This window comes from Papio anubis, chromosome 12, assembly GCF_008728515.1.
Source record: "Papio anubis isolate 15944 chromosome 12, Panubis1.0, whole genome shotgun sequence".
Taxonomy (NCBI): domain Eukaryota; kingdom Metazoa; phylum Chordata; class Mammalia; order Primates; family Cercopithecidae; genus Papio; species Papio anubis.
This window is the reverse complement of record NC_044987.1, coordinates 111,290,878-111,304,044: the sequence shown is the minus strand read 5'-3', so window position 1 is coordinate 111,304,044 and position 13,167 is coordinate 111,290,878. Positions and strand designations below refer to the sequence as shown.

General features: G+C 58.7%; 1 protein-coding gene across 8 annotated transcripts in view; it reads left to right on the top strand.

The window, feature by feature from the left end:
• The window catches only part of SYT7 (synaptotagmin 7), a 66,068-nt gene that overhangs the window by 30,313 nt on the left and 22,588 nt on the right, over window positions 1-13,167 (top strand). The window contains exons 4-7 of one of the 8 annotated variants that reach the window (XM_009185876.3): window positions 3,936-4,067; window positions 4,987-5,211; window positions 8,658-9,026; window positions 12,916-13,038. The exons of 1 other annotated variant lie outside the window; for it this stretch is intronic. In XM_009185876.3, the coding sequence (XP_009184140.1) occupies window positions 3,936-4,067; window positions 4,987-5,211; window positions 8,658-9,026; window positions 12,916-13,038 (849 nt within the window). The remainder of the gene's footprint in view (window positions 1-3,935; window positions 4,068-4,986; window positions 5,212-8,657; window positions 9,027-12,915; window positions 13,039-13,167) is intronic. 6 more of the 8 variants (XM_009185877.3, XM_009185878.3, XM_009185879.3 and 3 more) reach the window with 6 other exon arrangements.

The following is a 13,167-nucleotide window of genomic DNA, read 5'->3' as shown; positions in this document are numbered from 1 at the left end:
ACAACTCAGGGGCCCTGTCTTTTCTGCCTGTGCCCAAGCCCCTTGCAGTGTTCCGGAGTCCCTGGCCTCCGTTTCTGCTGCTGTCACCCCCAGCACTGTCTGCACCCACCTTATCCCTGGTTGCCGCTTTCCCATCCAACCTTCCTGTCACACACACTGTGCCCACCACCCACAGGCTTCCCTGGACCTCTAAGACCCTCTCATGGGGCCCCTGCTGCTAGGCCAGGGAGGCCCCTCCCTAGTAGGCCCCAGGTTCTTTTCTCAGATTCTGCCAGTGTTTAAGGATGACCTGGAAGTGGGGAGGCAGACACGCCTTGTGGACCCCAGCTGGCCCCTGTGCTGGGCCACTCAGGGAGCAGAGCGCTGGGGAGCAGTCCCTCCCTCCCCGTCACCCCCACCAGCCGCTGCGTGTGTGGCTGTCTCTGCCTTACCCTGATCTCCTTGTTCTGCTGTAGAGCCCTCTTCAAGGGGTCTGCCCTCCCACTGCAGACCATCTTAGCCAGCCCTCTGCTGAGGTCACTGGGAGACACCAAGAGAAGCCCCCCACCCACCTGGCTGGGGACTCAGGCCACCTAGGCTCTAGAAATGGAGGCTTTCGCTGGGGGGGAAGCCTCTGTGTCCACTGGTCAGTGGCCCCAGCCCCTTCCTCTCTGCTGAACCCAGAGGTCAAGGTAGGGGTGGTAGCCCTACATGTCAGCCTGGCCTGGACCAAGCCTGCCAGCCAAAGGGCTCTGCCTAGAAGCCGAATGCCCGTAGCCCTCCCTACCCCCACTCTTCATCCCTCTGAAGGCCCAGCCACCCTCCCCTGCCCTCTGGCCCTTGCCCACTGCTGGTCTCCCTTGCCTTCCCCTGTGCATCTTTCCCCTTCCCTTCCCTTTCCTCTTTCTCCACCTTCTCTTCTCAACTCCCCGACCCTGCACCCCGCTCCCGAGGGCTCCCTTCCAGGCCTTCCTCTGCCCCATTTTGTTCATCTCTTGCACTGATCCTGTTTGGGGCCTTGGTAGAATCTGTGTGCATGTGTCTGAGGTGGGGCAAGAGGAGGGGTGGGCCAGGCTGAGGCTGGGGGAGGGCAGGAGACTCAGGAGGAGGCTGCGGGAGCCTTTGAAGCTGGGTTGGTTGCGCAGGCTCCAGTCTTCAAAGCCAAGTGCTGGCAGGGCTCAGGGGCTCTTGCAGAGTGCAGGCCCGGGCTTTCTGAAGGCGAGAGAGCGTGTCGGGGAGCACGGCCAGCGCAGCACCTGTGCCTCCTCCAGGACAGGCCGTTTACAGCTGCGGGCCAGGGCTGGGGGCCTGTCTCTGCCAAGTGATCATAACCTTCCTGGATAGGGGTGCGTGTGGCAGGGCCTGGAGTCCTGGAAAGGGCCCACGAGAGGAGACAGGATTCCCAACCAGAGGGAGGGCGGGCAGCAGGCTGTGCCAGGCTGGGACCAGTGCCCATGAGGGCTCTCTAAGACAAGGTGAGGCAGCCACGGCCATCCAGCCTGCCTCTGTGTGGTCCTGCAGCTCCCGCACTCAATCCTAGCCTGCCCCTGATGCTGCTGAGTGGTCAGGCCCTCTGCCCTGAGGGAAGGAAGCCACCACGTGTGTCTACATGCACCTCAGCCTTTGCTTCTTTCCAGAAGAGAACAGAAAGGGCCCAAGTCAGTGGAGTCACAGGAGGGAGAGCCTCCTTCCTGCACAGCCCTCCACGGGCTTCGGACCCCCCACAAAGGATCGTCTTATCAAGGATTCTAGGAAACTGTGTTCTTTAGCAGCACTTTCCAAACTGTGTTCCTCAGGGCCCTTGTGCCCCATAGATGAGTCATAGCTGTTCCACGAATCAAGGGTCTCATGGTCGACTAAGTTTGGGGAACACTGTACACTCTGTCTCCCTCTTGGCGATACTGATATTCATGGGCACATTAAAGGCTCTGAGAAGTCCTGCGGTAAAGGAATCAGTGTTTCCCAAATTTCTTTAATCAAAGATCCTTTTTTCCAGTACCACAGTGGAAAAACCTGAGGGACCCTGGAGCTCTTCAGAACACAGGGTGGGAGACAAGTCCGGCAGTGGTGGCTTTGGGTGGATTTTTTTTCTGGGACCTAGGGTTGGGTGGCCCTAGATTCTGGAGATCTGGAGGGAGTGGGAAAGGGAGGCTCCTACCTGCTCCATCTCTGTTATACCTGACACGGGGTGCCCCAGCCATGCCCTGGTGTGAGGCTCTGCTGGGAAGGGACATCTGTGGTGGGAAGGGGGTTTTTGGTCAAGGGGTTAGGTTCCCCTGGGGCCTGTCCTACCTCCTCCATACCCACCACTTACTGCCGCTGTGAGCTGGCTCTACGCTTTGGCTTTGAACCCTGTACACAGAGTCCCCTGTGAGACATTTCCAGGGTGTACTCTGGACAGAGAAATCTGTCTACGCCAGGGATGCCCAACGCCACCATCTCATCTGGGCCTATGGTGGCAGCTCAGCCTCTCTCCATCTTTCTCACTTTTGTGCCTGAGTCTGAGGTTGAGAACCAAGGTCAAGGTCAAATTCTAAATGGAGGAAAAAGCAGGTCCCACAAGAACATGTTTGCTTGATCCTGGGGGCTGGTGTGTGCCCCCGATGGCACCCTTCCCCACACTGCCCCACCTTGGCTTTGGGGAGCGGCACAGCCTCAGTCCTCCCCAGGCCCACCCCAGTGCTCCTCCCGGGGCCTCTTCTCTAGAGGCATTCCCGTGCCTGAAACATGGCTGCCTTCCATAATAGTCACTGTCTCTATTCCCCTGTACTCCCAGCCCTGCTTCTTGGGGTCCCAGTGGCCTGATTAGCTGGTGGCACCCCTTGTCCTTGGCTCCCAGGGGTTCCAGGCTGTGCCCTCCACCGGCCAAGGCTTCTGCCACCCACCCCACCTGCAAGTCCCCACGTTCTCAGGAGAAGGTGGAGAGTCCGGGGTGAAGGTCCCTTCCAGACCCAGCAGCTCCACCTTGGAAAGGGATAGGGACCCAGGGAGGGGCTGCCCCAGCAGGCAGGCCAGGGACACACCCGGAGGACAGGTTCCCGCTACACAGGCCCCAGAACAAAGGACTGAAGGGTGCCCTGGTTACCTTAGTGACATCCTCAGCAAGGTCAGAGGCCTGGGAATGCTCCCCTTTCAGGGGGGTGGGGTGACCCAGCTGCCACATTTGCAAGGAGTAGAGATGGTCTCCAGTTCAGCTGAGATCCCCCAGTCTTAGGTTAAGGCTGCAGCCCCGCCTCACAGAGTAGAAGAGAGAGCAGAGGAAGCCAGGGAGCCCCTCAGGCCAGTAGGAGGAGGAGGTGAAAGATGGTTAAGGGGCTGGGCCTGCCCCAGGAGGGCCTCAGTGGAGAGAACATGGAAGAGGAGAGAACTTTGAGTTCTCCAGTACTACAGCTTTTATTCTACAGTGAGAGAGTTGATAGTATAGCAGTTACAGCCAGTCTTCTCCTTTGACCGGCCAGGAAACTGAGGCCAGGAGAGGTAGGGCCTAGCAAGTTGGCACCTGGGCCTGATCTGCCTTTCAGCTCCATCTAGCCAGAAACCAGCACTCTCCTTCTCCCACTCCCCCTGCTCACCCCGGGCCTCGTCCCCAACCCTTCTCCCCCACGTCCCCGCCTCTCATCATTTTCTCTCTCCCACCAGCTTCCCAGGTGCGAGGCTCCGGTCTGCCGCCTGCCGCTTGCCTCCTTTCTGTGTGGCTTCCCGGCCCTCGGGTGCGTGCGTGTGTGCATGGGTATGCTTGCACATGTGTGCGTGTGTGTGTGTGCGTGTGCGCGTGTGTGCGAGGCACAGACTGTGGTGCCCGCCTGCCTTTCTTCCTCCCGCAGGAGCTGACCACGAAGCCCCGCCCCCTGTGTGCCCGGCCCCGGGGTCCTGGTCCCTTCTGCCCCTGCAGGACTTGCAGTTCTTGTTTCTTCTTGTATCTCCCTGTTTTCTCCCCTCTCTCTCTGCCCCTCCAGTGATCTAGACAGAGACTTTTGGAATAACAATGAGAGCACAGTGCAGCAGAAATGGAGCTCCTACCCTCCCAAGGAGTTTATTCTAAACATTTCACCCTACGCCCCTTATGGCGACCCACGACTGTCCCTCAAGTGAGTGACTTTACCTGGTTTGATCATATGTACCGAGTATCCGCGCACGCCCTCCTTCCCTCCTCCCGCCCCCACCCACCCCTGGCCCCCCTCACTCCCTCCTCTCGCTCCTGTCCCCCAACATCCCCACCCATCCACCCCATGGGCAGGCCGACCATGGAGACGAGCAACCCCTCCTGCCCCCGCCCACCTGCCTGCCCGCTCCTGTCCCCTCCCCCAGGGCCAGCCTTGTAGGAGAGCCCCCTCGGCAGCCATACTTGGCCCCCCCAGCTGGTCCCGGGGCCCACCCCACCTTCTGTGCAGTCAGGATGGGGTTGCCCGTTTGGGTCCCGCCCCCTCGGTTGTGGTCGCTTCTTCCTCCCCGCTGTGTGCTGCCGTGGCTGCTCGGTGGTCGGTGGTCGGTGGTCGGTGGTTCGTGGCGGTGGTGGCGGTGATGGTGGTGGTGGTGGTGATGAACTCTGACTAACACGGCTTTCTCTTTCTCCCTGCCTTGGGGCCTCCTGGCCTGGACAGCCCGCTCTTCCTCCGTCGTTAACCCTTCGTTGTCCTGTGGGATAGAGTTGGAGGTGGCTGCCCTCCCCCAACCCCCGCCGCCCCTGCCCCAGGCGGTGGGGAGGGGCCCCCCCTCCGTTGTCGTGGTGCGTTGTTCTCCGACCCCCAGCCCGCCCGGTCCCCCTCTCTCCTCTCTGCAGGCTCCGCTGTTAACCCATTTGCAGTGCTGATGTCTCTCTCTCTCTCTCTGTCTGTCTCTTGTCCGTCTGTCTCTCTCCTCTTCCTCTCTCACTGTCTCTTTCTTCCTTTTATCTGTTGTTGTTTTTCTTCCTCTTCCACCCCCCCACCCCCACGTATGGCCCGCCCTCTCTCCCCCACCGCCACCCCCGGTGCCCCTCTGGCCTGGCTGCCTTGTGCATGCCTCCAGTGGCACCCTCCTGTCGGGCGCCAAAGTGGCCGCCGCGGCGGGGCTGGCGGTGGAGCGGGAAGGCCGGCTGGGGGAGAAGCCGGCGCCGGTGCCACCACCCGGAGAGGACGCCTTGAGAAGCGGCGGGGCTGCCCCCAGCGAGCCGGGCAGCAGTGGCAAGGCCGGGAGAGGCCGCTGGCGGACGGTGCAGAGCCACCTGGCCGCAGGGAAGCTCAACTTGTCCAAGTGAGTGATGGCGCCCCATGGCTGCCGGAGCCGTGAGCTCAGGCCTGCCCTGTCAGGGTGGACAGCGGGACCCCTGGCATGCCCGCTGCTGCCCCCAGAGGTGCCGTCCTCGGCCCCTGGCTCATTCCATCCCTTCATGAGACTCTCCCATCATCCTTGCCATTTGGCACGACGAACTCAGCCATACAGTGATGCATTTCAGCCTCTGGCTGATGCCCCATCAGTCCCTTCCTTTGCCAGTGACCAGGTCATTCCATTTTCTGCCCCCAGGGCAGCTTCATTTCAGTTTCCGGGTCATCCCATCCTCTTTGATTGGCCGCCCCATCTCAGCCACCAGGTCATCCCTCCACGGGCAGCAGGCCTGTGGTTGTTCCATCTCATCCTGGGTATCTGGCCCACTCTCAACCTGACAGTCACCCATCAGCTCCCAGGCTTTCCCTCTTACTGCCAGCAGACGGCTGTAGACCCAGAAGTTGAGCCATTCCATTTTTGACCATGGGGTGACTCCACTGGCTGTCCCAGTCTTGCTCGAACCATACATCATCTGTTGTGGAAGCCACTCACGAGCAGCCACAGGCTGCCCCATCGGTTCATCCTCATCTCAGCCATCCCTGTTGGCTGTCCCAGTCTTGGTTACCGAGCTATCCCACCATTGGCTGTTGGGACCGTGTATTCCTGGAGGTTGGGTTGTCAAACCCCAGCTAGCTTCACTTGCCAGATGTCATGGGGTGTTCTAGACATCAGGCAGAAGGAGCCATCCCCTCTGTAATAGCTGTCTGAGCTAGTCAAAGAGGCCCACTCTTGGCTGATGGACGTAGGATTGGCCCCTGTTTTCCACAGATAGTATATCCCCTCTCATGGGGCAGCTTTATTCTCATCTTGGCCTTTGGAAACTTCTGATTCCCCTCAGTAGAGCCCTTCTAGACCCTGAGTCCTTTGAGCTGTGACCAGTTTCCCTTGGGGTATAAATTCCATTTTCAGAAGTTGGAACTCCCAGCTAATGGAGCAGCCTCCCACTTAACAGGTCAACAGCCCTGCCCCTTTCTAGCTGTTGGGCCATCCTGTTGCCTCAACTGAGGGCGCTCCTGATTCTCTTCAGAAGACCTGTGGTTCCTGCTATTGGGAGCACTGAAGGCCACCGTACTGAGATCTCGTTCACTAGTTGGCTTGAGTGCACACAAGCCAATTTCTCCCAACATCTGGCCTCAGGAGGGTCCCACAGGGAAGCCACACACCCCTTCAGAGAGCCTGGCCCAGTGCCCCACCCTCCCAGCCTGCCCCAGCCAGTCTCCAGGCCAGTTAGGCCTCCATGCCATCCTCTGGCTTCAGGCCTGGAGGAACCAATTTTAGTTTCCTATGACTGAGAGGTTGTAAATTGGACTAATTTTGGATGTGATAGGAAACCAAAATGAGGTCACCAAGGAGGAGGAGGAGGCAGCTGCCAATGTGCCACCCTCCCTCTGCCTCGACCTGCCCCCAGGGAGCCGTGGGCCTACCTGGCCGGCCAGGCCTGGGCCTGCCCCTGGAGGTAGCCCTGATTTCAGGCCTGAGTCAGGCAAGGCTGCCAACCCCTCCAAGACCCCAGCTAAAGCCATGTTTTGCTTTCTTCTCTCTCTCTTTCGTTCTCTCTTTACTATACTCTTTCTTTCTCTCTTTCACTCTCTTTCTTTCTCTCTCTCAGCCCACAGGGGTAGCCTAACTGTTGTCTTTTGGTTCCCAGGGTAGGCTCAGAGGGTGAGCAAAGCTGAGGTCTGGTTGCAGTGGTGAAAGTGGCTCCCAAGGGCTCTGGGGCCTCCTCCCTTGGGCAGCCCGGGAGATACTTGACTGCCCCATGGCCCTAGACCAGAGGTCAGCAAACTTACTCCCAGTAAAAGGCCACTTGGAAAATATTTAGGCTTTATAAGCCATATAGTCTCTTGCATAATGACTCAACCCTGCCATTGTGGAATGAAAGCAGCCAGAGACAGCACGTAAACTAATGCCAATGGCTTGGTTCCAGTAAAACTTTATTTACAGAGACAAGCAGCAGGCCAGATGTGGCCCACAAGCAATGACTTCCCAACCCCTCCCCAGGGCCATTGGATTGAGAGGTGGAGGGAAGGGACAGAGGAGGAGACGATTGGAACCCTGAAGTTCCAAGATGAGAAATGATTCACCCAAAAGCTGCTCATTCAGCCCAGTCTCCGGCTCAGCTCTGGTGCCTGGAGGCAGCCTGGCTCTGGCCCTGCCTGTGGGATATGGTGAAATCTCCAGCCAGCGCATGAAGCAGACAGGTTCTCCAGGGGAGGCCAGGGACTTCGGACTCCAACCACTGGCATGGGGACCTTTTACCAATACAGCATTTTCAATACAGCCCAACCTCGTTAGATCCTCATGGCAACTCTGTGACAGAGGAAGCTCGGGGATTATTTTATTACTCCCATTTCGTAGATGAAGAAACTGAGGCCCAGAGAGATGGAATCACTTTTCCAGAGTCCCATATTTAGTAAGTGGCAGAGGTGGGGTTCAAACCCAGGTCTCTATGAGGCTATACAGAATCTGACCAGCCATGTCCTAGTTCTCTGTCCTTGCCCCACTTCCCAGTGCACTTCAGAGATGCTGATGGGCCTGTGGGAGAGCACCCCCTTGCAAATGCATCAAAGACAGTCACCCTCTTCTCTGCTAGAACTGCGGTGAAGTGTCGGATGAGTGGATACTGGGCTCCCACCCTGTCTGCACTCTTTCCTTGGTCCAGTCCTCTGACTGGGAGATACTTCCAAGATCCCAGGAGAGGATGCTGGACCTTTGAAACAAAGAACCCTGGAAAGAGGGCAAAGATCCATGCCAGAGCCTGAATCCTAAGGAGGTGCTGGCCACAGGGCAGAGCTCTGCCGCTTCCTCACCTCTGTGGACAAAGTATAAGAACTGATGGCTTCCCCGGCCTCCCCAGGATTACTAGGCCAGCTCTGTGCTGGCCTGGATTTCTTCCTGTCTCCAAAGGATGGCAGTACTTAGAACACAGAGGCAGACTTTCCTCGTGTCCCCAAGCGAGACAGCGGGAGGAGCCACAGCAGCTCCCTCCACCCCTCCCACTCCAACATGACAGGCAGCCGCAGGGCCCAGGGGACCTGCCTTCACCACGCAGCCTTGGCAGCACTGGCAGCCCACTCAGACCAGCAGGGAGGTCGGCTTAGCCAGGAGGTATTCTGGCACTAGCTGAGCCAGGGCCAGAAGGTGGGCGGGCGGAGCCGACCTGGGGACTCAGGGTGGGTGCGAGGGCTTTGCAGCCTCCTGGGAGAGGCAGTGGCGGCGACGGCAGCGGCGACAGCTCCGATGGAGGCCTGGCGAGGTCCGACAGCGCGCACCCTGCACTGGGGCCTCCTAGTCCTGGCCCTCGGCTTCTTTCTCCTCCACTGTGATCCCTTCACCTGCTTCTCCTTTCTCTCCTCTCCTCCACCTGCCCCAAGTTTCGAGGACTCCACCCTGTCCACGGCCACTACCCTTGAGTCTATCCCCAGCTCCACGGGAGAGCCGAAATGCCAGCGACCCCGCACCCTGATGCGGCAGCAGAGCCTGCAGCAGCCGCTGAGCCAGCACCAGCGGGGCCGGCAGCCCAGCCAGCCCACCACCAGCCAGAGCCTGGGCCAGCTGCAGGCCCACATGGCCTCGGCGCCGGGCCCCAACCCCCGGGCCTATGGCCGGGGCCAGGCTCGGCAGGGCACCTCGGCCGGCTCCAAGTACCGGGCGGCGGGGGGCCGCAGCCGCTCCAACCCGGGCAGCTGGGACCACGTGGTGGGGCAGATTCGAAACCGAGGCTTGGACATGAAATCCTTCCTGTAAGTCCTCCCCTTGAGCGGGCCGGCCCCCACCTCCCCGACCCAGCCTCCTGCCCCCTAGATCTCCTTGGAAGCAGCTGGTTGTGTGTACCTCCCGGCCCTCCATCCCCTTGGCAGGGTGCCAAGCAGACTTGGCAGCCCCCTCCTTAGCCTCTTGTGGCTCATGCCTGAAGGCCACCATGGAAGGATTCTGAGCCACCTCCCTACGAGGACCTCTGCCTTTAGGGAAGTTCCCCCCTAAAAGTTAGGTGGAGACACTGGACAATGCCCTGAGATACATCTCTTCTCCCCAGCTAGTCCCAGGCTGCTCTTGGCCTCCAGCCGGTCTTCCTTCACTCCTGCAACCTCTCTCCTCCCTGCTCTGCTCCCAAACCCATCCCTTTTACTCATCTCCAGCCCTGCCTCCTCCCCTTCAATTTACTTCTCCCCTGTAACCCGACTCTGCTAGCCTTCCTGGCCCACACCCCTCCCTCCCTCCCTCTCACTTCCTCTATCCCTGTCCCTGCCACCAGCCCTCCCCCATCTCTCTGACCTTCTGTAGCCACCTGTCCTCTAGCTCCCGCCCTGACTTCCCAAGTCTCCTTCCTCCAGTAATGACCCATCCCCTGAGGACAAATCTGAGATGTTGCCCCAAAGCTTTAGAAAAGGTTGTTTCTAAATGGAGCTTTCTTTCAAGCATACAGGTCTAAGAAGTAACAACACACCATCAGTGTCTAACCTTAACCATTCCCTCCAGCCATTCGCCCACCCCCTGCTCTCCCTGGAGGGGCCCCACCCAGGAAGCCCCTTCACCAGCATCCCTCTGGACATCTGCCCCCTACTCTCAGAGCCTAAGACAGGTCTGGGCTGCCATCCCCAACATCACCTCCCTCCTCTGCCCTAACATGAGCTTCCTTCCAGGCCCTGGGGACTTTTCCCATCGCCCAGGTCTTCCCTGGGAGCACTTTTCACGGAGCAGGAGACCAGCACACTAAGCCTGGGAGAGGAGAAAGGGAGGAGGAAAGGGAAGCATTGGCAAGATATAGGGATTCTGAAGGCCAGCAAGTTCCTCGGAGCGTCCTGTCTCTCCTCTGAGACCTCAGCCAGGGCTTCCTGGGCAGGTGGGAGCGCTGTCCTGGGCGAGGCACCCCATGCGAAGAGGCCCTGCCATGCCGGCTTCCCATACCTGTGCGAGTGGCCCATGGCCAGCAAGATATGCTGCCCGCGACTCTCCTTGGCAAATCAGGACACCCTATTCTCTGGGGCTCTTCCCCACTCAAGGACCTTCAGGAATCTAACTGGACGCCTGCACAAGACGAGATGCCCAGAAAAGCCTCCTGTCTTCCAGGTGGCGGTTTGTTTTGGGACAGAGGCTTGAACAGGACTGAGAGGCTTCCGGGCGCCTGCACGCCCCTGCTGCTCCCCACCTCAGACTGTCTTGTCACAGCTGTCACCCCACTTCCTGTTCCAGCAGCCATCAGACTGGGCCAGGGACCTGCCAGGAAACTGGGTACCATCTCTTCCCTGCCTGCTGCCTTCTCAGCGAACCGGGATTGGTCCAGCATTGCACATGCAGAAGCATCCTCTGTCCTTGCTCTGTGTCCCAGGACAAGTCTCACGTTCCCCTAGTCGCTGGCAACCTCCAGAGCTCACATCAAGGGTCGGCCAACTTTTCCTAGAAAGGTCCAGATAATAATTTAGGCTTTGCAAGACGCATGTGATCTCCATCACACATTCTTTTTTTCTTTAAAACAACCATGTGAAAATGTAAAAACCACTCTTAGCTCGTGGGCCGTACTTTGCCCCCTGCCTTACAATTTAGCTGCCCTGCTTCTGAGGCTCTTTTCTTGCCCAAACGCTGGTGGCTCCAGTAGAGAAGCAGGTGGCAAGGGTTGTCCTGGCCCCCCATGATCCCACCTACGCCTTGCAGGGAGGGCAGCAGCCCTCTGCTTGATGGTCGTGACTCCCCTAACACTGCCAGCTTCTTCCTCCACTCTCCAGCCCCTGCCCCTCATCCTAAGCCTCGCGGCCTGCAGAGCTGGAGAGAGTGACGAATCAGGAATTTATGCAGAGGAGCTGTTCTGTTTTTAAGAAGAGAAAAAGGAGTATCTGAAAAATGCATTAACCGGGGAAAAAACATGTTGTTTTCACTGAGTTTGCCTTCCCCCAGCACAACTAGCTCCCGAGCAGCCAAATGGAATTTTACCAACTCTGAAACAGTACCGGTGGGCAGAAAACAAAGAAAATGAGGATTTGTCCTGAGGGAGGGGGCAGAGTTTTTTTTCCCGAAAGTTAGATCCCAGCACAAGGGTCAGCCTGGAGTAACTGTGCCCAGGACCAAAGATGCAAAGACAGGGAGGGGCACAGCAGCCACTTAGCTCCCTCCGTTCGCTGAGACCCCAGAGGTAATGTCCCATTTTCCAAGACCCTCGTGCCCTCGCCCCTCACCTCAGAGGCTGTTTCTCACCTGTTTGTTCCCTTTTTGACAACCACTCTGAGAAGTTAGAGCAAGCTCTTCCTCTGTAAACCTCGCCTCCCTTCACGTTGAAGTGGTAGACATCCTGACCCAGCATCCTCTCCCTTCCAGAATATTCCATCAGCCCTACTGTCTTCCCTTTGGCCCTTCTTGAGACGTGCTTTCCTGCCTGGCCTGTCCGAGAACCCCTCCCTCTCCTTTTGTTCTGATGAGAGGCCCCACGCTGGAGGAGCTCCACAAAGCACCCAGAAAACGCTCACGGACTCTGATGGCCTATGGGGACAGCAGGGTCACCACTGATGCTCCCTTTTCCCCCCCGGCAAATGCGGGTAACCTCGCAAAGACCCTGGCAAGTTGCCCAATGGTTCTCTGAGAATGCCCCTACTAACGGTGTCACACCTGGCCTCATACCGCTGCCCACATGTCCACTCCAAGAGAGTCTCGCCCTCTTGCCTACCCCCCGCCTGTTCAGCCTTGACTGTGCTCCCTCAAAGTGCGATCTCTCACTGCAGGCACAGGCTCCCTGCAGTCCTGCCAAAACTTCTCCAGACCTTGCCAAGTTCCTGCACTTTCTTGCCGCCTTGGCTTGTGGTGCCTTCTGGACCTCTTCTCCAATGAAAGGCCCTTGACCTGGACTCAGCGGTGGTGCTCTTTCCCTGGATCTCCAGCAAGGAGGACACAGGAGACAGCCACTGTGGCCGAGTTGCCATATACCACAAAGGACTTTCGTTCTCCTCTGATGGGCTTGTTTATCGAGGAGCCTAGGGGAGGTAGCTCCTTAGACCCTGCCTGGCTTCAAGGACATCTGGTTGACCGTGACACAGCATTGTCTATGAAGGGCTTCCATAAGGACAGGGTGCAGTACCCATTGGATTTTGAAACTTTCTAAGCCTGCGTGGTGCCGGTGCAGAATACTGACGGAGCCCGATACTGACGGAGCCCCTCCCTCTTCTCCCAGTGGCCCAGATGGTCAGAGCGAGTCCAGCTGGGCATGCATTAGCCTTTGAAAATCTGTGGGGTCCCAGGGCCTATGCTTCATTCCCCCCACCCTACCCCCCGTGTTCCCTTGGGACTGTCCCAGCCATAGGCCACCTCTGCAGGCCTCTGCCCAGCCCCTTGCAGTTTAGCTCTGGAGAATCTTGCTCTTGGCTCGGGCCAGTGGAGTCTCAGGCCATAGTCACCTCCCCTCCCTCCCTGCCTCCACTCTCCCCACTCTATCCTGCAACTGTTGACAGTGCTGAAGTTTGCTTTCTTTCCTGCAGGGCCAGTTTCTTACACTTTTTTCTTCTCTCTCTTTGTCTCTGTCTCTCTCTCTCTCTCTCTTTCTCTCTCTCTCTCTCTCTCTCTCTCTCTCTCTCTCTCTCCTTCCCCCCTGCCCCTGCCCACGGGGCCTCCTCGTTTCACCCTGGCCGGTGGGCTGCCCACCCCGGGCAGGGAAGGCCGGATGGTGGTGCTATCCTTGGTCTTAGGGCTTTCGGAACAGGATGACTTTGCCAATATCCCTGACCTGCAAAACCCAGGAACCCAGCAGAACCAGAACGCTCAGGGGGACAAGAGGTACGAGCACAGGCGAGGGCCTGCGGCGGCGGCGGCAGAGAAGGAGGCGCGGAGAGGCCGCCTGCCTCGACCGGCCCCGGCTGCTGGATGAGGTGGTGGTGCCTTCAGCGGATGCTGGAGCGGGAGGAC